Below are 24318 nucleotides of genomic sequence, written 5' to 3'. Positions count from 1 at the left end.
CAAGTCCTTCTGTCTGTGCACATCCTAAGGTTTGTTTTTCATGTTTTAAAAAGAGGCAAAGAACTGTTACACTAAGAAACTAAATGCAAATCAACAACTGCACGGTTTCCTGAAATTTCCCTTCCCGTTCTGTATTCGTTATGAAGTGTTAGATCGAATTCTGAAGGGCTAAGCCCATACCTGGAGAAGTTTCCATCGCATATTGAGGTCATCCAGCTGGCGAGACATCTTTGGAGACGGATGCAGGTCGAGTGGGGACAGCTGACTGGACAGGTCATTCATTGTTTTAACTTTTAGGTTGATTGGTGCAATTTCTTCTCTAAACGCCTGGGAGAAGACAGATTATTTTAGAATGTCACCGGAGGAAACCTTCTCAAAAGCCAGAGCTGCCATCTTCCTACTGGGAAGGACCATGGGAAGGCCATCGTGAGTAGAGACGCTACTTGATGACAGGTGACTGCTTCCGGCCTACACAGCCAGAGACTCCCTGAGCATTCAAGTATGTGGGCGATGAGAAAACCTCCTTGCAAACTCATTTAAGACGCTAAACATTTCTGTCTAGTCTAATATGTGCAAACCGTGGGACTATTGCTGCATGGTCCACTTGCTTCTACTTTACTTTCACACCTTCTATTTCTCTTATAGCATGGCTGTTTCACTCCTTTATTTCACCAGACACGACAAGTTGACTTGACCTCAGTCGTGCTTAGATGAGGTGTCGAGTAAAAGTAGCTTAGCTCCTCACAACTAACGTATGGTTATTGGATGCTGGAGAGAAAAGCTCTGTGTCTCCCAGAACCCACTGTGATCACAGTCTGTGCTTAGGGGAGGGGCAGGAAGAGCAGAGCATCATGGAAAAGCTATGGATGAGTCTCAGAAATGAACCGCTGCCTCTAGGTGCAGAACAGACAGGTGTATGTCCTGGGCGAGCATATGAGAAAGGGAAGATGGACTTTAGAGCCAATGAGAGCAAACAGCATAATGACGCACTCACGGCCTCCATTCTCCACAGAATTCCACCTGTCTAAAGTACTGGTTTGCTTTCTCTGACAAAAGTCTTTGTCTAGATACCCTGGATCCTGGAATGCCTCAGCTGGGAGATTTCCCTCTGCAGCCTTGCCTGGAGGCCCTTTCCCAGCATTCCTGGGACTTTCTGTTCAGTGTCATCAGCCCAACCGTGACTTTCAGCCAATATATCAAAACATGCAAACCCTGGGTCATGTGTCATGGCATAGTTATTCTGACAGTTCTGAGCTATTCCACCCCTATGACTGGACATCGCAGATTTCAGTTCTTAACCATTAGCATTCACATTCTCTCTGTCCCATGGAGGAAACTGGTGGAGAAGAGACACTTCCCTACATTTAGTACCCGCGCGCACGCGCGCGCACACACACACACACACACACACACACACACACACACACACACACACACACACACAGTAGTACTCATCTGGTGTCTTTCTGATGTTACAGTAAAAACCAGAATCCACTTTCTTTGCTCCTCGGTCTTAGGTCAGATGTTAGGACAGATAAGAAGCTTCCCAAGAGGACAGGGATTTAAAAATTGCCTCCCCTAAAACCTATCCTGAATTGTAGTGGTTGCTAAAACCCAATATTCAGGAATCAGGTTTTTTTTTCCAATGGTAAATCAGGGAGTATATTTTAATGTTTTCAAACGCTTGACTATGCCTAAAGGCATGGGGTTAAGTCCAAAGGAGAGTTGAAGAACAAACTACAGGAGAAGAGACTGAGAGTCACAAACCAACGTGGAAAACAGAGGTGTCAGAGACAGCAGTAAATGAATCTGTAGACACGGAAGTCATCGGGTCTATTTCCAACCTCAGCAGACGCCAGTGCATCAAAAGAAGACAGAAGAAAGGGAGGAACCCCCAAGGACACACGGCCTGCTACAATATGGAAAGAGAAAGAATTTCGATTTGCAGTTGTTTTTATCTATCCTTGCCGATATTGGACATCCAAAGAAGGTCCAATGTGCACACGCAGACACATGTGCAAATCCAGTTATCAGACATGCAGTGACACAGTAACAGGCCTGACAGGTGCAAAGGATTAACAAATAAAACAGGTGTGAGGGACAGAGGGAAGCGTGGCTTAGGGGAGGACACAGAGCTCTTCAATGTGGACTCTGAAACGACTCAGATTTGCTCAGACACTCTGAACACAAATGCTAGAACTCGAATGTTTCTAGAGATTTAACTGTGATTTTTTAGCTTGATATATTAATGCTCTCTTTCACATTTAAATTCTAAGATGCATATTTTAAAATCAATATCCTTCTATTTTTTTAGGTATTAAAATTTAAAATTAACACGCTATTTGACAGGTTTCTAATTTTAAGTAACAACCAGTTTTATATCAACAGATGGTAAAGGTGTTTTAGAATCTGATCAGAACTTCATGCATAATTTCAAGACAGGATTTAATTTTACTTTAAGGAACAATAGAGAAGCTTATATTTCTACTGTGTAAAAATCCTGCTTTGTTTTGTTTTGTTTTCTGTTACATTAACAGAGTTTGGACGGGAAAGTCTTTTTGGCTCTGTTTGCACTTTTATGGCAAGGTGTTTTATAGCAATGAGGAAACTCTCTATCAAGGAAGTTTATCTTTTGCCTTTTAAGAGTTTCCAAATTAAGGGGCTTGAAATAAATGGAGTTATAAATGGCTTTCAGAACTGCCATGTGCTCTTGTATAAAGAACTAATTTATCATGTTTTGACTGTACTTTTCCTATAAGAGAATAAGAGTCAACGCAGCCCTCACTGCTATAAAAACAGAAACATCTGCTACTATCAAAGGTGCTGGTTAGACTGTGGGCAGGTGTATGTCTCAAACCCGTCTGGCACCCCAAGGTGTATATGCAGAAAGATGACTTTAGCAACTGAAATTATTTAATTACACCTGAAGATTTTGTTTTTCAGCCGTGCTTTGACATATTTACTAATATTTTGCAGTTTCTAGTGTTTAGTTTTTACTTCCCTGCACGGTTTTGTGATACACTTTAGGGAACATGTGAACTACTACATACATTGAGTGTATTTCATTTGGTTGAGTGAGACTTGAATTTTTAATTTTTAACCTCTTAAAGGTATAAAAATAATTTAATCCAATTTATTCTTTCCTTTTAGACTATTTGATTTTGTGGGTTTGCTTTTGTGCTTTAAGCTTCCCACTTAAGTAGATTTGAGTTTGGTTAGGGAGGCAAATCACCCCATCAAATAAGACTGCCAATTCCCAAACTGTGTTCTCTTCGGATACGAATTTTCATTTTTCTCAACACTAATTATCCCCAATTATCCCGTGATACTTTCAAATTCAGTAGGGTCAATTCCCACTCAAATCTAGAGGCATTTTGGTTATTCTTGTTTGTTTGCTTGTTTGTTTGTTTTGATTCTAACTGTATTTTGTAAATCATTAAAAGACTTCATAAGGTTTAAAACTAGTTAAGCCAGATTTGGTGTCAAAGGCCTGTAACACCAGCTACATGGGAGACTGAAGCAGAAAGTTGGCAAGATTAAGGCCTATCTAGGATATGGAGCAAGTTCAAGACTAGTCCAGACATCCTAGCAAATTCTTGTCTCAGAATAAAAAGTAAAAGGAAGGCTCTGAACACAGTTGAATGGTGCTGCATTTACCCAGAATGCACAAGGCCCCAAATACAACACACACTAAGATAAATAAATAGGAAAAATATACAATGTGACCCATATTTGTAAAAGCTACACTGATAAACTAATGATCATGCTTTTCTTAGCCTATTTTAAATTCACAATTATCCAGAGAAATGGTTTTTGGAATACTATAGGTTTTAAAATTTATAGAGTAGGCAGACACAAATCTATTATCAGAAATGGAGAACGCTATATTCTTTGTTAACACTTACTTTGAATTTTAAAGTTTTAAGTTTAAAAGTGTTTGAATTTTGGAGGGTTTAAAGTCAAAGGATTGGTCAAGGTTGTGTTTAACATTAGATAGAAAGAGGTCTCTCTGCATTGAAGGAGAAGAACAATTAAAAAAAAAATCACAGAGACGCTAGACCTAACTAGCTGTGTGGGCTCCAGCAATTGTAGTTTTGCCTTTAGGAAACAATGTTTACTTGTTGCTGGTTTGCTAATTAAAAGAGATATCCACATGAACTGACAAAGAATAGCTCCTGGCAGGGAAGAAGAGGCCTTAAGAAATGCTAGCTATTGCTACTCCTCTGTGTAAACTCATTGTAACTCTGTGTTTACTCATTGTAACTGCTCTGAGTACTAAGTTGATTTCCCAGAGCTTCTCTCTCCACTCAGCCATGCTCAGAGAAAGGAAGACTGCTACCCAGTGTCTATGAACACAAGATGTGTGTACCTTTTGCAATAATAATTCCACCCATGATGAATAGCGTTGGGCTCACCCCTTCTGACTGCCTCTGTGCTCATCCTCTGGTGTGATTCTGAACCTGTAATCTGTGTCTTTTACTGCCTGAATTCTGTTACTCCCTCGCCCCCCACCCCCGCCCCCAAAAATGTTGAATGAGTAAGTGAAGTGGATTTACACCACAGAACTAATATCCTTAACCTTGGGCGATTTCCTGATTACAAATGGAATTTATAACTACATTTATTTTTCATTTACTCAGGCAGTAAGATAGAAATTATAGATGAGAATTCCCACTAAAGCCGTTTGTTTTTTTATTAAACCTCTAAATCCAACCGCTAGTTTCTAGGAGACAGAACCTGTAGGCTGCACCACATTGGTAGGATCCTATTAAATCTAGGCTGTGGGAATCAGTACAAAATAAACAAGTTAAAAAAAAAAAAACAAATGAATAGGAAACAAGAGAAAATGAAATGGGGGTGGGGGGCAATATCTGAAACAAAGTGAACTTAAAAAGTTCGGAGAGGGGTTGGGGATTTAGCTCAGCAGTAGAGCGCTTGCCTAGTGAGCGCAAGGCCCTGGGTTCGGTCCCCAGATCCAGAAAAAAAAAAAAAGTTCGGAGAGGTTTTGTTTTGTTTTAAATGGTTAAGCCTAATCTACACTATTTAGGGATACTCAATGGAATTTTTTAAATGTTTAAACAAACTAAATTAGCATAAAGCCAACTTGGTGGGTTTTTTTTTTGGGGGGGGGCTGGTAGGGGTGGGGTGGGGGGACTACATATAGAAAACATCTGCCATTACTCCTGACTTAGATGGGGAGCTGAAGTGGTGTCAGCTTTATAAGAATCCCCAGTAATGATTTCTATATGTGAGGCTCTTCATTTGCGTTCTGTGCAGCAACAACAACAACGCGTTCCTTAAATATTCTTTGTCAAAGGGAATGGTGCTGACCAGGGTTTTCTCTATGTGATCCTGCAGCGCGTCGATAAGCAGGTCCCCCACGGGCTTCCAGCCATCCCGCACGGCCTCCACCTCCTTCATGTCCGCGTCGAGGTCATCCACGGCTCCCTGAAGGTCTCGGAGTTTCTCCAACGCCTTTCCTACTTGCTTTTGCCAGTTGCTAGTCACAGCATTTAGACTCTCCCACTTCTCTCTGACTTCAGAGGACTGTTTGCGCATGGCCTTGGCGATCTTCTGGGCTCTCTCCTCGGGAGTCAACTCTGTGATCAGAAAAGAGAAGGTTTTGATTGGGTGTCTACTCAGTTATACGTTTATTCTTTATATCCGAGTGTAAATCTCACTGTTAAAATGGTTACGTGTGTGTGTGTGTGTGTATGTGTGTGTGTATGCATATATATATATATATATATATATAGATAGATAGATAGATAGATAGATAGATAGATAGATAGATAGTTACAATGGTCAGAGGAAAAAAATGTTCTCTCTATACATTTACCAGTAAGACATAGTTACGTCTAAACGTACACTCAAAAGGAAAAGAAAATGCCTGCCCAGATTAGTAAATGGTTTAATGTTCATAGTGACTTCTGAATTTGAATACTTGAACACTTGTAATGCCTTAAAATGTAGCAAGATAACTCAAGAAAGAAAATATTTTTCCTCTACCATAAACTTACTTATGTGAGAATCCAAAGACAGTTTTTCATTTCATTCTTCTCAAGGGAAGTTAGAAGCATAATTAGCAGAGAATAGCTGTAAGTTATTTTTAAAAAAAGATTAATTTATCGTGTTTCTTTAAAGAACGAATTCAAGGCATATGACACCTTAGAGACTTCATCGTCCATAAATCCGCTTGCTCGTTCATGTTGAACAAAGGACGTTTCTGAAGACGAGACGTACGGAAACTGAATGTTTATCCACACTTCACCAGGAAGACTGCAAGATTACAAGGACCATCCTTGACATGTAACAGAACCAAGAGTCTGTGTGGAAGAAATAAACTAAGCCTCTCCGACGGAAAGAACACAGAACCCAAGGCTGGCAAGAAGAACAACAGCCCAGAAGTGAAGGAAATGCGTACAGAATCCAAAGTCGGGCCAGTCCTGAGCCCAGGGTCAGAAAAAGTGAACCCAACAAGAAAAGTGCAAAAGGACACATTTGGACACAGACGATGACTCACAAAGCAGGACAACCAGGTACCGAATGTCTGGGACTCTCAGCCCTACATTTGGGGATCCCTCTTTAATCTAGCTGGTTTGAGAGCGCTTTCTTGACTGTCCCCAGAAACAGGGAGGCAGATCAAAAACGCAGTTGTGGTGAATGCAGGTTCTTCTAAGGCGCACACGTATACAGGTGTTCCCGGACTTAAGGTAGGGTTGTGGATAAACCCACCTAAGCTAAAAAGGGATCTCAGGAATCGAAAGTACATTTATTAGATCTGACCTACAAGTATCACAGCTCAGCCTGTACTGAATATGGGTAGAGTCTGATCTGAGCCTGCGGTGAGACAAGCTCATTGAACGCAAAGCTTCCTTCATGATAAAACACTAAAGGTCTCATAATACACAGAACACTGCACCAAATGCTCGAAATGGAATGGCCTTAGGGCTGCAGTCTCCTGTCACGGAAGCCCCCCCGAATGTTTTAGGATGACTCATCCTGTCTTTATCTGCAATAATATCCTATCTTTCAGTATGAACTACATTAGTAATTTCTACTTTGATTAAAAATGCTTCTTTGGGAAAATAAGGTTTATCCACCTTATTCCCAAAATGAACTTTGTCCTAAAATGAACTGAAGCCAGCATTCCTAAACCTTAACACCCACTCTTATAAAAATATCTGCTGCCTATCTATCCTCAAGTGTGATCCAAAAGTCAGACTATACATGTTTGTTTAATTTTCCAGAAATTTTTAAATATTGATACTCAGACTGTAACCAAATGGCTTATGAAGAGCCCAGCAACCATGAACCAGTGCTGTTAAGTGACGGCTGGGTAGGAGAATCAAGGGTTAGAGGGGAAAGCACCAAAATGGTGGATACTCTGAATATACCAGACTGAACCTCACGTGTGTGAGCACACACTTACACTCACACACACACACACACACAATAATAATAATAATAATAATAATAATAATAATAATAATAATAACAATAAGTGAAAGCTAGTTTAAGATTCTAAGCCAGGAAACCTAGAGAAAAGGACCAATAAGTGTAACCAGCAGGTCAGGGCGGCCAGACTCCAGAGAGGGGGAGAAACAGTCAGAGTGTCATTGAAAGGCAACCTTTCTTTAAATCCTTATACCTTCGAGACATCCATAAAATGCTAAGTATAACGCCTATAGTTTATATTTTACAGAAATGTAAAATGTTATGTGTGAGATGAAAATTTCTTTCCCAGAGCCCTCGGGAGAGGTGCGGTAGCTTTTATGAGGGCTACACCTGCACTGGTTAATAAGTTACTGGGGCTTTTTCGAAGAATGTATTTTAAGCATTTGTGTTTCAGTGTCTATGGGAGGGAGAGAGGGAGAGAAGGAGAGAGGGAGAGAGGGAGAGAGGTACAGAGACTCTGACTGTTCATGTTCAAGACAAGACAGCTTATTCAAAGTGGTTTCCCTTGGATGAAGTAAAAACTGTTTCTGAATCAACTACTAAATAGCACAGTCCACAGAGGGGCACACACAGCTCCCTCCTCCTGGGACAGAACATCCCATGTTGGCTGCTGTGCTTCTGTCTGGTGGAAGTTGTTCTGTTCGAGCAGTCCTTCCGTTGGTTTATCAGATAATCCCCACTCGAGCAGCTCGCCAGTAAAGGAGCAAAAGCTCGACGACATTAAACTCGCCATCTGTTTCCCACAGAGGGCCTGTGCCCACTAAGCACTTTTGAGTCAGAACACAAGTGCATCCCATTACAGCAAGCCTGAGAGGCCATTTTAAGCCAACGAGAGAATAACAAACAAAACCAAAATTTTCCACGTTTGTGAGGCATGTAAAACGAAAAACAAAGCAGTGTGTAAAATATCAAGTTAGGGCAATTTGAGGGGACAAAGCAGAAAAACACTAAGAAAAAAAAGAAGAAAGAAGAAAGAAAGAAAGAAAGAAAGAAAGAAAGAAAGAAAGAAAGAAAGAAAGAAAGAAAGAAAGAAAGAATTCTGAAGAGGCAGAAAAGATTTACAGGAAAAAGAATATAGTTTTTAAAGGATGCATTCTTTATAAACAAAATCTTCTCATTTGAAAACCAACGGATAAATTCTGAAGCCTTGGGTGGAGAAGCATCTTAACCAGTCATTCTATAGCATGGCATTGTATGAGAAACTCTGCTGATTCAAACCCATCCTTTCTAGAAGCTCCTATCAGAGGCCCACACTGAAGCACCGTGATTTGGCCCATCGCGCTGGAGAGTCCTGGAGAGATGCCCACACTGCCCCAGCGGTCCCAGTATCTGTCAGTAGAGCACGCCTAGCTTAACGGAATACAAACGCTGATGCTCTCGTCCTGCAGCTGAAGAAGACACAGTTCCCTTCCACAGGGTTGATGTGTCAATTCCGTGTACAACATGGCCGCTCCATACAGGAGGCCTGGGAGCCCAGCGATAAGAGAGCATTCTAATTTGCATTTGAAAACAGGGACAGGGCTGATGCCAGAGAGGTAAATAGGAGGACAAAGCCTGCAGCTCTGAGGCCAGAAGAGCTCTTTCCGGGCACTGCCTTCCCGCCCAGCGTCTGTGTGCACCTGTGTGGATATTTTCATTCATTCCTCTCCACCCTCCTCCCTTCAGGCCTGGGGACCAAACTGCCCCAAATCTGAAGGTAGAATTATATTTAAATTATATTATTCACATGCTTGGATTCATTTGATTACAAACGTCCCACCATACCTTATGGATATTTTGTCTGTTCTCTCTTTTTATTTTATGACTTTAAATAGTAATGCCCATAATGTGCTACAGATTTTAGCACGACCAGAAGGGGTTAAACTGAGGTTGGTGTCACGTGCCTGTAATCTCTGCCCCTGAAGTTTGAGGCCAGCCTGGGCTACATGGAAAGGAGGAGAGGAAAGCTCAGAAAATCTTTATATTTTTTTCCCGAGTGTGCTCGTGGATTGTCCTGCATTTATAACAGGTGTTAGCATTTTGTCTAAGCTCCGCCCCACAGCTGCCTGGCAACAGCCAGGTATGCTCCGCCCACAGCTGCCTAGCAACAGCCAGGTGTGCCTACTCATTATAAAAGGGACTGCTCAGCCCCTTGGCTCTTGCCCTTGCGCGTGCCTTCTCACTCCCATTTTATCCCCTTGTCCCTTCCTCCTGTCTCTCCCCATTCCCTTCCCCTGTTCTCTACTTCTCTTCCTCACCTCTATACCTTCATGTGGTGGGTCCCTCAGGAGAAATGGATACCTCAGCATGGGCCGGCCCGCCAAGGCAATCCCTAACCCTCACACCTCACTGCACATCCATAAAATACATACGATTTTTTTTTATCTTTTTAAAAACACAACAGTGGGAACAAAGACTACAGGGAGGAAGGCAGACTGAGGCTAGGAGCTAGGCCCAGACGTAAGCAGCAGAACCACTTTTACTCTTGTGCATGCGTGTTGCTGGAGAACAGGGAACGATACCTGATATGTTCATAACGTCTTTCCAAGAGTAAAACCCATGGAATCCTCTTCTCTTGTTCTAGGAAAACACTTTACTCTTGATGTTTATTTTAAGAAAGGTAGACAGTCTCCCTTTGTGTGCTTGTGAAAATATTTATTTTAAACAATTCTTTTATAAAATAATGATAGACATTTATTAGAACCATCCTGGTCTTGTTAAGGATGGTTTCCTAACTTTATCATACTTTTTTTTTTCCCTTAATTTTGGTGCTGATCCAGCTTCTACTTCGTGTTACTACTGATTCTAAATAGTTATGTCACCACCGTTTGCTTCCTCCCCCTCTTGACTGAGAATCCAGACAGGTGACCACTCTGTCAATGGCTTGCAGTGAATACTCAGCTTTACTCTGTAAAAACAACACTAAACCCCATTTTTAAATGTCTGCTTCATTTCCCCTTCCGTTCCAAGCCCACACAAAGCTGCTTCTTCAAATATAAACCTTCAAAAGTCATCTAATCTATGGTCATTCCCAATATCGGAGTTGGACTATGTGGTTTTGGGGGTTTTTTTGGGGGGGGGAGGGGATTTATTTGCAGTTTTTTACACTTTATCAATACCTGAAAGGTTAATTAATGTTAAAAACGATGAAGAAAAAGATTGTAAGTAGAAAAATTCACTCTGGGATCTGACTGGTGTTTCCTGCTTGCATAGCTGAGACTCGAGGAATTTCAACATAACTGATAAAACCGAAGTTGTCTACAAAGGCAAGGGAGGCTTTACAAAAGATATCTCAAACGAGGATGTTTAATAAGGATAAATAAACAAATGAATTACGGTTATGCCAGGGGAGGGCCAGGATGTTTCTACTGTTGGATTTCAATGTATTAACGCTCGAGTCGCATGCCCAAACCTATCAGTGTACATCATTAAACCATTTTATAATTTCCTTTAGCAAAGGAAACCCTGTAAAGTAAGAGAAACAAGAAAACTAGCCATTATTTCACCTAACTTGTAAACTTCACTTTTAAATTTGGCTTAATCTTTCAAATCTTGTTGCAAAGTACATCCATTAAAAGATGTGTGTGTATGTGTGTGTTTCAAAGATAGTTCAGTGACTCCAGCACAACTCATGTCTTAGACGGAACTGTCCTCTTCCTACTATATCTCTCTGAGTGCTTCTGTTTTATCTGGAGGAGTAATCTAAAGGTCACACTCTCTGGGATTCTGGCAGTAGTGATGGGCTGTGTTGATGTTCATACTTTCAGTATCTTTATTTCTCTCTCTCTTTACAGCTCCTCCCCTCTCTTCATAATCAAAAGGTGTTTCTGATTAAAATAACAGGGAATATATTATTTCCACTCCCGAGTACCCTGATTAAATAATTAAGATCAACTTAATCGCTCCAAAATGTTCCATCAGTGGGTAAGAGGACCCTGTCCACTTCTAGTCTGGGAGGTGACAGCTGGCGACAGTTCATTATGGACCAGATCACAAGAATATCGAGGGCCCTCAGCTGATTAAGACTTCTAATTATGCTCATCTAGTAAATTATAAGGGTGACAAATTAGTGGAGGCTACTTAGAGCTGATCACCCAGCAGAGAAAACTACATTTTTTTTTCAGTGAGGAAAAGCTAAAGGTAGTTTGGTGAATCTGAGAGAGAAAAAAGAAAGATAAGGAATGAGAAGAAAAGATGTAAAAACAAAATGTCCAAGGAAAGAGAGGTAGGGAATATCTTCCAAAATTTCAAAAGGCAACTTACTGAGGAGCATGAGGAGGGGCATGAGGAACCGGACCAACCACTCTGAGGGCCAGGGGGTCTCCGCGAGAGCAATTCTGATTTTATTTTTTTTTTTAAAATCACTAGTGCTTGGCTGGGGAGAGGGGAGGAGTGAAGCATTCTAGAAGGGGGTGACTAGGAGGGGTGAGCAGGATAGAAAGTAAGTAAAAAACATTAAATTAAATTTTTAAAAAAAGAAAGAAAATCACTTGTGGTCATAGAGATTTTATTGTTCCTGTAAAACAGACAAGGAATTCCACCGTGCTCTCAGAGGCAAGCAGTGTGCTGAACTAAGGCTCAAGGGGGGAGGACGACTAAGGACAGCGGCACGCAGGGCAGGGGCAGGAAGGGCAGGGAGAACCTGAGAAGAAGGGAGGCTTGCACCGCCAACCAGCAACCAGCTAGCCGACTCCGGACTCTGCCGTGTGTCACGCTGCACAGCAACAAGCAGGTCACTGGGGCCAGGAGATGGCACTGAATGGGATGAAGGAGACACTGAAAACATTCGGTGTCCGCAGGACCAGGAATCCACCATGCTCTCAGACGTATTCCCTGAACCTCCAATACTTCCAGGTCCGTGATAGGCATTTGATAAATACTGTTGAAGGAATGAATAGTTCTCTCCGTACATCTTTGACTTAACAACCAAAAGGAAGGAAAATCTCCTAGTCTGTTCTCTTTCCCTTTTCCCTTCTTTAATAAACATAGCAGTGGGTAGGGCTGGGGAGAGAGCTCAGTCATAGTGCTTGGGACAAAAGCAAGAGGACCTGAGTTTGAGTCTGAGAACCAGACGGTCTCTGCATCACTGACTAGAGAGCTGAACTAAATGATTACCTCCAGGTTCAGTGGTCAGAACAAACCTGAGGTGAAGAAGCCATAGAGAAAGACACTTAATGCTGTTCTCTACAGCCATTAGCTTACTCAAATTCATGCCCCCTGTACTGGCTGGTTTTGTGTGTCAACCTGACACAAGCTGGAGTTATCTCAGAGAAAGGAGCCTCCCTTAAGGAAACGTCTTCATGAGATCCAGCTATAAGGCATTTTCTCAATTGGAGATCAAGGTGGAAGGGACCATCGTGGGTGGTGCTATCCCCAGGCTGGCAGTCCTGGGTTCTGTAAGAAAGCAAGCTGAGCAAGCCAAGGGCAACAAGCCAGTAAGTAACACCCCTCCATGGCTTCTGCATCAGCTCCTGCTTCCAAGTTCCTACCCTGAGTGAGTTCCTGTCCTGACTTCCTTTGGTGATGAACAGCAATGTGGAAGTGTAAGCTGAGTAAACCCTTTCCTTCCCAACTTGCTTCTTGGTCATGATGTTTGTGCAGGAATAGAAACCCTGACTAAGACACCCACCCACAAACCACACACACACACACACACACACACACACACACACACACACGCACGCATGCACCACCCCCCAATCAGGACAGGAACCATAGATTTAAAATCTCTTTTTCGACACATTAGCATTCATTTCTCGCACACCTCCAGCTGTTTCCTGGCTACACACAGAAGCTAGTGATCTACACATGAGAAATTTCAGGAGCTTTCTACCTGAGCTTAGCCATTCTTATTTGAGAAGTTAAGTAAGCTGCATGTTTACTGCTAAAACGAGCGACAGAGTTTAACTGAAGAGGGACATCTATGCCTTTGCTGGCCTTCCACCTTCAAAACCATGGTGGCGCCTCAGAAGTTTCTAGCTCCCAACTGAGAAACAACAAAAAACACCCCACTCTGCTTGAGGGCTGTAGTAGTTTCCTATTTTTTATGCTAAAACCAGAAAGTGACTTCCCAGATGCAGATCCTCATAAAATATATCCCTGTAAAGCATTTCTATATCTTTTTGTGAAGCAAATGTATTTTATTTATTGATGGTCACAACACTGACTGGGGAAAGTAGCAGCTGGCAAGCAATTTATTAAAAACATGCCTGCCCATAACACTAACTTCTGTTCTCAATAGAGAGAGTGCTGACTTATTTACTTACGCAGAATTTCCTTGCAGTAATTTTCATGACCATGAAAAGAAGTTTTGCTTTCTATAATATTTCTGCCCAATCCAGGGGCTTCTTCAGTTCAAGGCTCGATCACTATATTTATATAGTATAGAACTTTAATTTTGGGAGGATCTGGGTATTGCTCTGTAGTTAAGAACACTGAGAAAGAAAGGAACATATTTTTCTATGCCCTTTCATGCATTGCAACTTTACCCATCTAATTTGGACTTGGGAAGCTAATTAAATCATTGCTGTGCTCCACAGTCCTGAAAGCAATTACTTATACTTCAACTTTTTTATGTGAAAATTAAAAAGACAAATTCTAATACTGCCTAAACACCTCCCTCGGTAAAGGAATCGGTGAACCGGGGTGTGACTCTATGAAGCGGTGTGGGATTTTAACACGGGAAATATAACAGTGGGAACAAAGAGGAACTATATGCATTTAATTATGCTGTAAGCTTCCCAAAGGAAAAAAGAAATCTTATTTCTACTCAATTTACAGAAATGCTAATGAGGAGAGTAGATTCAAACTCTAGAGGTTACAAGCACCAAACTTTCCGACACAAATCTTGGCTCGTAACTTGCACACCCTTATGACCTGAGCATCCTAAATTTCTCTATCTGTAAAATGGGTGTTAGAAAACACTGTTATTGCAGAGTGCTGTCTGCCATGGAATTAAAAGCTTGGAGGCTTCTTAGGATAGATCTAGGCTGGTACTGGCATCTAATAAGTCCTGGCTGGCTGTGAGGAGCTATGTAACAGCTCTCATCAATCACACGCCTGTCCTCTTAGGGTAGTGTATGCTTACAACAGGAATCTACCCATCCAAGAAAACCTCATTCCTTGTTACTCGACCTAAATGAGGGGAAGAAAGTTCTCCTCAAAGATTCCACGCGCAAAGAGACTCCAGATGTCAAGAGAGGCAGCCTCCTCCCCTCCCTTGTGAGAGCGGAGCTAAGAAAAAGAAAACCAGCAGAGTTAGTCAGGAAAGCCAGACTCCTGGGTGGCCTTTCAGCTGTGGCTGCCAGCTGCATCTCTGTTCTCCGGTGGCTGGGTTATGGGGCTCACTGGGTGTAGGAGTGGGGAAGCAAGGAAGCCTGTTAGGAGCATGAGGGTCCCCCATTTACAATGGAGGGACTTGAACTGATAATACTTGCAAAACAAACAAACAAAAAGCCTCAAGGGGGGAAACCACCTGCCAGTTTAATAGCCTAATTATTTCTGTTAGGTAAGGTGTAATCTGGCCCCATTTTATTGGCTAAAACAATGGAACCATACGAAAGGACCTTCTTTCTATTAAACTATATGACAATTCCATACCGTCACTCATTCAATGATCATAAAAATTTTTATCTGCACAAGTTTGTCATTGCTGCTATAAAATGAGCTGACATGGAGTTACAATGGGATTTTGATTCTGAAATATGTCTACAGTTCTCCAAAAGGATAAGCGCCCTTCACACCAGGCCCAGTTGTGTTCTCCTGTCACATATAACGTTTGTCTTCTGGTTTCTATTCCTGTGATAAAGCACCATGCACGTAAACAACTTGGGAGGAAGGATGTATTTCAGCTTACAACTCTAAAGTCAAACTTCATTGTTGAAGGAGGTCAGGGCAGGAACTCAATCAGGACAGGGAACCTGAGGTAAGAGCTAATGGACAGGCCATGAAGCAATGATGTTTACTACCTGGGACCTCATGGTTTGTTCAACCCACTCTCTAGTAGCTTCCAGGTCCACCAGCCCAGGGGTGGAACCAAACATAGTGAGCTGGGGCCTTGCCCTCTTAATTATCAATTAGCACCAATACATACACTATAGGAGCCCCATAAGAGAGAAACACTGCCTGTATTTGGCCTTCTGAAACACTATATTGTTGCATTTGGTATTTCAAAGAATACAGCATACTCTGAGAAAAAAACCAAATGCTGTTAATACACATAGCTAGCCATCAGAGAACCAAGGAAACACTAATCTGAGAAGAAATGATTATTAACCATTGACCCCAGGTCCAGTCACATTGAACTAATTATGTGCATAGCACACTAACATACACCAGACACATAACTAACCACACACAGATAATACATTGAGAACTGTATTCTGCTAGGACTGTTTGTGAATGTCATTTAGATAAAGGTGGCATAGGATAAAACAAGCCATTCTCAGAAGAGAAGGACACTGTAGTCACGGTAACAGGAAGACTTTAGCTGGAGTTATTTTTAAAGCTGATTTGTGGGAAAATTAATGAACAAAAAACATACTGGTTTATAATACATTAGTAGTTATTACTGGTGGTGATGGGCAGTTGGGAAAGTGCCATCTGCCCTGGCTATCTCTAGATAACTGGGGAGCGGGGGTGGGGGGTCCTCCCCTGGCGGTGAATCCCACAGTGCACAGATCCTTGCCTCAGCATGGCAATTCAGATGCGGCTCTGAGAACAGCAAGGGGAGTTGACAGCACAAAGAAGAGCCAAGAAATATGTGTGCAAGGCTAAGAGGTTCTTGACACGGGAGTCAAGAAGGAGCGAGGAGGTCAGCGGCCGGAGGGTTCCACATGAGCAGAGATGGAGGAGGTGAAATTACAGGGTCGGGCCAAGAGCCAGTGAAAACCCAGGGGCAAGGGAAGGGCAATAAACACAAGCTTAATGCTGGTTCTGCATCTTCCCTTGATTATCTCAATGACCTTGGTTGGCCAAGCAAGATGCTCTTGGCTCTAGTGTGTTTCCTAATGAAAAAAAAGGTAACTTTATAATCTGTCGAACACATTCACTGGTTCAAAGAAGGAATATAAAAGCAGCTTAAAAAGTAGGGAAAAACAGTAATGATAAGAAATGTATATCCCATTATGAACTGGATGATAGTGATCAACAAAAAGCAATTTGCATTAAAAGGAAAAATGCGTCAATATGATAGATTAAATGGCATTACTTCCATGCCATTCGAACAAGAACCCTGAAGACAAAGCTCTCTCAGCCTCCTACAATCACTAATGAAACTTCAGCTGCACTAAAAAAAAAAAAAATCGTATTTACAAAAGTCATCTCTAAACAGTGTTCTGGTAGCTGAGTTTTCCACATAATTACACGACACCCATTTAACTCAATTTCTTTACGATTCTCATGCCTTCAGAAATAAACAGCAATTCATAGCTTCAGATTTTACAGGTCTTATAGAATCTGTACTGTCCCTCATTGCTGTCATCTGGCTGTGGTCACTCCTGTCAGCCTTGTCCCTGCCTTGTCACGTCTACCTATTGACTTATTGCCAATTCACAGGACATGGAGTCAAGTACTTACAAGCTGTCTAAAGTGTAAGCCTGCGTCTCTGAGGACGTACCTGACAGCTCTGCTTGCACCCAGAGCAGAGGCGCTATGTCCCCCTTACTGTATCATCTGTGCATGTTCAGGTCACTTCCTCAGATTCTCCATAAACAAGACGTCAGTGGGGTCCCAGGGAGGGCTAAGCTTCTGACCCACCCTTTGGTGGCATGGCTTTACTGATGACGAGGTATTGGAGGATCACACAAGAAATCAGTCAGCGAAGTATTTAAGAAGTAATTGAGATGGGGCTGGGCTTGGGAAGGGCTTTGGTAGAGCAAGTAGGTGCTGTGCCAGGATACAAGAAAAGAGCTGGGAAACAGAGTAGAGGGATCATGAGTGGAAAAGGGGAATGGTAAGACAGGGCAGCCCATGGCTGCAGAAAGCGTAAGTGCGGTGTCCATGGAACACGGAGTGAGTGGCATGAGATAGGGTCAGACAGAACATTGATGTCAGGTCTCTGCTCAACCTTCTGTGCCAGAAGCCCAGATTACATACTAAAGAAATGGCATTCTAGGCTTTAGACAGATCATTTTGGTCACAGGCTGATGGTTTAGTAAGTAACATATAGATCATGCAAGCGTGATAACCTGAATCCAATCCCCAGAAAGAATGCCCATGTAAAAAGTAAGCTGCAGTATTACATGTCTGCATTCCTACTGATAGGGAGACAGAGACAATACAGATACCTGGGGCCCGATGGCCAGACAGCACAGCTGGATTGAGAGCTATAGGCAAACACGAGAGACCCTGCATCAAAAGGAGGTAAAGCGAAGCTAAAGAAAAAGATATCCAAGGTTAACCTCTGACCTCTGCGCACACTCACATGCACGTGCACCCACACATGCACGTGCACCCACACACGATAAATGTTGGGTGGTTACTGCTTTTCAAACATTCGAAAGTACATGCAACACTAATAATTGATAAAGTTGGCAACAGAAAAATGAAATGAGGGGAATGGGGCTTGCAAGAGAAAAAGACATTTGAGAGAAAAATGATGGAGAAACGTATTTTCTGGAATTAAAAAGAGAGGGATCTATCTTTGTACCCGAGGGCATAATGCACGGAGCATAGTCAAAAGCTGCTTATTAAATAGAGCTGAAAGCCGTACATGGCTTGGGCTAGGACTAATGCCTCCAACGTAGAGCAGCTCTTCACTACTGCTCGGGATGACTAATGCTCAGACAGTCTCTCTTTCCGGTTGTGCATATGTCACAGTAAACAAAGAAAGGATAAAAGCTATTATGGATAATTTCCCTCCATTTACTCTTAACAGCAGGTAAAATGGGCTACCATTACAAAACATAATATCAAGGGAGGAGAGGGTTGGGAAATGGTTCCTTGTAAAACCAAACCAAACCAAACCAAAGAAAAAAAGAAAAAAACAAAAAAAACAAAGAAACCCTCATAAAGTTAAATTGATGTAACATTTTCCTCCTGCCAGCCAGGATGTGGTCGTCGGAAATGGGAACTGAGCAAAATCCTGAGCCTAAGAGCAAAGGAGAGAAGCTACGAACATGTCTTTTAAAGTTTTAAATGGCTGTCCTCTCACCTAATCACCGCCTCCCTCATTTTAAAGGATGTGCTTGGAGACAGCAGTCTCCACTCAGATCCTCAAAGCCCTTGTCCCTTATGGTGTACAACCAAGACCCTGGGCAAGTGCAGGGTATCGGGGTAGTGGTGTTTACTTTCTGTCCTATCTTCATGTTAGGCTTCATCTACAACTAACCTAAATCCTTTTTAGGAACTGCGTCACAGGGGATTCTCACCCATCCCCTGTGGTATTCTGCTGACACGTTCATTCATCAGACTCTACAAAACACATCAGTGAAGGAGATGGACAGTGGGAAGAGTGTGTGCTGCAGAAGCAAGAGGACCTGAGTTCAGATCCCAGCGCTGAGTTACTAAGCTGGGCATGGTTGTGTGCAGATATAGCTGGAGTGCACATGCTTGTGCAATTAAAGAATGGTGACCCCCAAGTTTGCTGGCAGGTCAGTCTAGCCAAGTGATAAGCATCATTTATAGTGGGAGACTAAAACTACAACATAAAAAAATGACTGAGGAAGATAGTGCATGTTGACTTGTGTCCTCCACATGCACATGGATGCACATATGCATGCATGTGCGCGCGCACACACACACACACACACACACACACACATACACACACACACACAGAGTACTCAGTGAAAAAAATCCCTGTCTTCATGGAGCTTACTTTCATCTAGGTGGAAGGTGAAAGCGGTAAGACACATACAGCAAACAGGTCATATACATGTTGAACAAACACTAGGAATTACAGAAAAGGGAGACTTTGCAGCAATGGATACTGGGAAGAACTAAGGACATGACACTTGGATGAAGATCCAAGAAGGAAGGGAGCGGGAGGAGTACGAAAAGGGATAGAAGCAGAGAGGAGGGGAGAGAGTGGGAGGAGGAGCAGGAGGTAGTGGTAGTAGGAGTAGGCATAGGGATCTGGGAGAGCAGTGGGAATGTTCCAGAAACAGGGAAGAGACACACAAACGTTCCGGGATTGGAGCAACCCTGAATGTTCAAGAAATAGCAGTGTAGCCAGGATGGCAGAAATAAGGGTAAAATGAGATCAACTGAGAGACCAGGGTAGAGATAACAAGATAGCCAGCAGTAATGAACCTTCCTAAAGAGTCTCACATGAAGTCAGCTGGCTCACACTTTCATTTGCTAGTTATTATTCTTCAGTTGCTGCAGGAAGGAGATCGATTAAAACGGGGAGCAGGGAGGGAGCCAAGCTGAAGGGTAATCTGGGTGAGAGGTGGTGTCCCTTTGGAGCAACATACAGTGGTAAGGGATTCTGGTGTAGTTTCCATGTAGCAATGAGGGGACTTGCTCAAGGACTGAATTTGGTGATGAAAAACAAAAAATCCCATAGACGCACTAAGAATTCTGGGCTAAACAACCTGGAGGGCAGAATTTCTAAGGCGAGGCTCAAGAACTATAAGGAAAGAGGATACAGGGAGTAGGAGGCTGTTGATCTCTACAGGATATGAGCTCCATTTAAGTCCTGGTAACTTGCTCTAAGTAGCTGTAGTCCAGTTTCACTTCATCTGAAAAAAAATCAATACTACACCACTCATCCCTACTCTCACCACCAGCTTCTCCAAGCTTCTCATCTGCATTGAAGACTCAAGATTTGAAGGATCTGAGGAGATGAATTCTTCCAAAAAACTTTCTATAATTTGGTTCCTTTTCTTTGTTTTAAAATTTAGTGGTAGATGATTATTAACTAAACAGTTATTGAACACCTTCCTGGAGGAGACTATAGGCAAAGGCAGAATAATAAATAAAGCTAGTTCTTTATCTCATACCTTATGTAGGTAGTCTTTATGACTCTAGCCCAGTGCCTCACACATACAAGGCATTCCTAAAATGGGAACACTCAACTAGGGGTACAGAAGAGAACTTTAGAATCTGAAGAAAAAGGCACAATGTATCTGCGAGCAGTACAGAGGGTGGGGCTGGGACCCCGACATGGAATTTTCCTCAGGGGCCCTAGGTAGATCTGGGCTGCTTCATCTCTATGGAGCCATTCAAACACTGTACCTAAAGGACATCAGAACTCTCTTAAACATTCTTGGGCAAAGAATTCTTAAGGAAAACAGACAAAATGAGAGTATGTGGAATAACCAGGACAACACAGTTCCACAATCACTCAAGCACAAACTGGAACCAAGACAATAGTCAGAAGAAGTATTGAAGAGGCTCTGAGAATACACAGGACAGCTTGGATTATAGTTCAAACACCGTGCTAGATCCAAGAGCTTCTCTAGCATATAATGGAACATCAGTGAGGAAGTTTCATCGAGGAACAAGGATTCTCTCTGAGGTTGCTCGCAGACTGGAGTGGAGGACAGATAATGCATGAGCAGTACTATGTTGCAAACATAGGATGGTACAGTGAGATTAACGCTACCGAAAGTAAGGATTGCAGCTGGATATATTGGAGCAACCCTTTAATTCCAGCATTCTAGAGGCGGAGGGAGGTGTATTTTCGTGAGTTCAAAGTCAGCCTATCTACAGTGAGTTCTAGTACAACCAGAGCTATAAGATTAGAGACCCCCACTCAAAAACAGAAAAAAAGAAAAGCCTAAACTATTCCAAGACCATACATAAAAGGCTGAGAACCCAGACTTAACAGCAGTAGGCAGACATCACACACACACACATGTGCATGCTCTGGGTATGTAAGTAATACACATGTAACAGGAAACACGCATCCATTATTAGAACAATGGAGGTCTACGTCTCTCAGATGAAATTGCATTGTATTTGCACGTAGCCTAAGCATAGCCTTCTGTATACTTTAAGTCATGTCTCGGTGACTTAAAACACAGAATAAAATACAAACGATGCAGGGTAAGCAGCCGTCCTGTGGTAGCTTTTATGCAATCAGCAAGAGAAAATGTGTGTACATGCTTACTACGGATGCGAATTTTTTTTCCCTAACAATTTCAATCCGAGTTAGTTGGATCCACAGCTGTAGGGCCCGGTGAAGCAAAGGGTCTAGAAGGTCATTCTTTGCCTTCAGGAGAGCTTACTTTTCAAAGACAGAAATAATAATTGTGTGTGATTAAGTTGGACCAGAGCTGGGAGACTCCGCTGGACTTGGATTCCCAATTGGTTGCTTCCACAGATAGTGTGGGAGCTAGAGCAGAAAATAAAGCTAATGGTAGAAAACACAGTGAATGCCCTCTATGTGGGGTGGGGTGGGATGGGGTCGGGGGCAAGTAATACACATATCGTTCCCAGCTTCCGTGGTGGGAGGGGTTCCCACTGCATCCCCTTACAAGAAATCGCTACTAGACACAGTTTAGGTACTCTGCCCACCTGCTTTCCCCGTGTAAAGAGTGGAAAAATACTTTGAACAACGTGTCTTTTAAATATTTATTTATTTTTACACAACATGTATGAGCATTTTGCCTGCATGTATGTCTGCACACCATGTGTGTGTACCCGGTGTCCTTGAATGTCAGAATAGGACAGCAGATCTCCTGGGATTGGAGCTACAGATGGTTGTGAGCTACCATATGGATACTGGGATTTGAACCCAGGTCCTCTGGTAGAGTAACCAGTGCTCTTAACTGCTGAGCCATGTCCTCAGTTCTGCATGTTTGTTTTCAAATATACCATAATAATTTTCTTAGCAACACTGCAAAATTTAATAATGATACACTGGCCCCAAGATACCTGCCAAATTTTCTCTTAAATTTACTATGTGAAGAATTGCTATTTCCTAATAAAGAAGTTAGTTCCTGCTTCATTTTAAGCTAATATGCAACAGGTCGTTATTTGTACATACTTGATGCTGCGAGGAAAATGCTGCTTGTTTGCTGTTATTGTTGTTTTGTTTTGTTTTTTCCCCCTAAAACGAGAGTTTCTGATGACATAGAAATGAACCACACTCACCTGTCTTTGACTGTGGGTTCCTTCTGGGTTCTTCAGGGGCCTCTATCGGCTGATCAGCCAGAAACACTCGAGCTTGATCTACGGCGTTCAGCACAGAATATTCTTTCTCCTTTAGCTCACGTCTCAGCACCTTTGCCAAAGGAAACAGAGGTGGAGTGTTAGAGGCACCCTTGCCTGTTTTCAGCAAATGAAGGCGCATGCTTAGCTTGACCACTTCTGGCTGAGGCTGCAGAGGGAGTGGCTTAAGCCAACATTCAGATAAATTACAAGGGAAAATGTGTTACAGTTAGGAACAGTAACAGAAAGCCAAAGGGTGTCTATGTTGAAGAGAAAAAGATGGGCAGGAAGGATACTTTTAAGATAGTCATCTGTGGGAGTGAGCTACATTGTATTTGAGCTTACCAAATGTGAACTTGGAGAACTCCCACTGTGTGCAGTTGCTAAAACATAATAGCCTGCTCAAAGACACTTCCTCCTTAAGCCTGACAAGAAAAACTGCATCCAGTGATACAGAAGAAGGTAATTTCACACGGGGTAATGAGGGCCTCAGAAGTATTTTATGTTCTTTGGAATGCATTGAGAAAAAATTAAGAGATAGGCACAAATTAAAATGTGTGAAATCAAAACTAAACCAAAGAGAACACATAAAAGACAGTCTCCAATTATCTTAAAACGCAGTCTGTCCATCTCTCACGCTGAGGCAATTACTGTTTTTCCCTGGTGAGGTTTTCATGCAGATCTGGGGCTCCCAGAACAACTCGTCTCTTAGCACAATTATTCTTTTAAGTAGAGATGACCTTTCACCCCTGCTCCTATAAAATGTTTGGTGATTAAGACTCTAATTGACAAGGCTTTAAGGACGGCTAAACTCACTCGGGGATAAGACGCCAACATGTAAATATGTCTCGAACGCCATTTTAACACTGAAGCAAAGCTAGAACCAACGTTGCTGCTGTCACAGCCACATCTTCAGGACCTAATAATTTGTTTATAGAACAATTCAGTGGCTGTGCACTATGAACACGCAGGGGTTCTTTTCCTCCCTAAAACATTTCTCCTTAAGATGGTGGAATCAAGTCTTTCCTTTCTGACATGATTACATGTTTTAACACAATGGTGTTAGGATGGAAGCTATCTGGAGGCTAAATCATCGTCTTTTGCACTCAGTAAAAAGGAGAAAAAAATCCAGAAGCACCAGAATAACCATCATATAGAGATAGTAAAGCTAAACCGGAGAGAAATGTGGGACCTAAAGTCAAGGGGGGCTGTTCCAAGAGGAGAGGGAAGGGGACAGCCAGGACAAGAACAGTTAGAGGTTATTTGACTTTTAGACCATGGACAGTTATTATCTGGTAAAAATTTTAAAAATGAAAGTAAAACCCCGCCCACCCTATAAAATAAGCTATGCACAACCCGGTATACAGAAGGATCCAGGTGGGAAGTAAAACTTTCTCTAAAAATCCATAGAAACATTCACATGCACTCCCTAACACTTATCACACCAAAGCCTGACAGCACAGTGAGTGAGGGTCGGCCACACCCCCAGTCAATGAGAATTAAATGGCCATGTTAGGGAACACACAGCCTTCCTGTTGAGGAAATGCAACTCAAGGTATCCCAGGGTCTGAAACTTGAATGAAATAAATCAGATCTGTTCGTAATGTTTTGATATATGGGGGAAAAAGTCAGAAAAGTATGAGAAAAATAGTTGTTTTTTTTTAAAAACATGTGTGTGTATGTATGTGTGTGTGTGTGTGTATAAATCTGATCCATATTTTTTAACAAGAGATTATCATATCTTTAGCTGAGAGAGACCTACAGGTGTGAAAGCATTCCTAA

The 24318-nt window shown here is 42.2% G+C and overlaps 1 protein-coding gene across 1 annotated transcript in view; it reads right to left on the bottom strand.

Moving 5' to 3' along the window:
* Utrn (utrophin) overlaps positions 1 to 24318 on the bottom strand; it is a 593945-nt gene that overhangs the window by 77301 nt on the left and 492326 nt on the right. Inside the window, 3 exon segments of the mRNA XM_032894978.1 lie at positions 181 to 327; positions 5332 to 5600; positions 22480 to 22609. Coding sequence (XP_032750869.1) covers positions 181 to 327; positions 5332 to 5600; positions 22480 to 22609 — 546 coding nt within the window.

Source organism: Rattus rattus, chromosome 2, assembly GCF_011064425.1.
Source record: "Rattus rattus isolate New Zealand chromosome 2, Rrattus_CSIRO_v1, whole genome shotgun sequence".
Classification (NCBI taxonomy): domain Eukaryota; kingdom Metazoa; phylum Chordata; class Mammalia; order Rodentia; family Muridae; genus Rattus; species Rattus rattus.
Note: the sequence above shows the minus strand (reverse complement) of the source record. Positions and strands in the feature narration are given on the sequence as shown.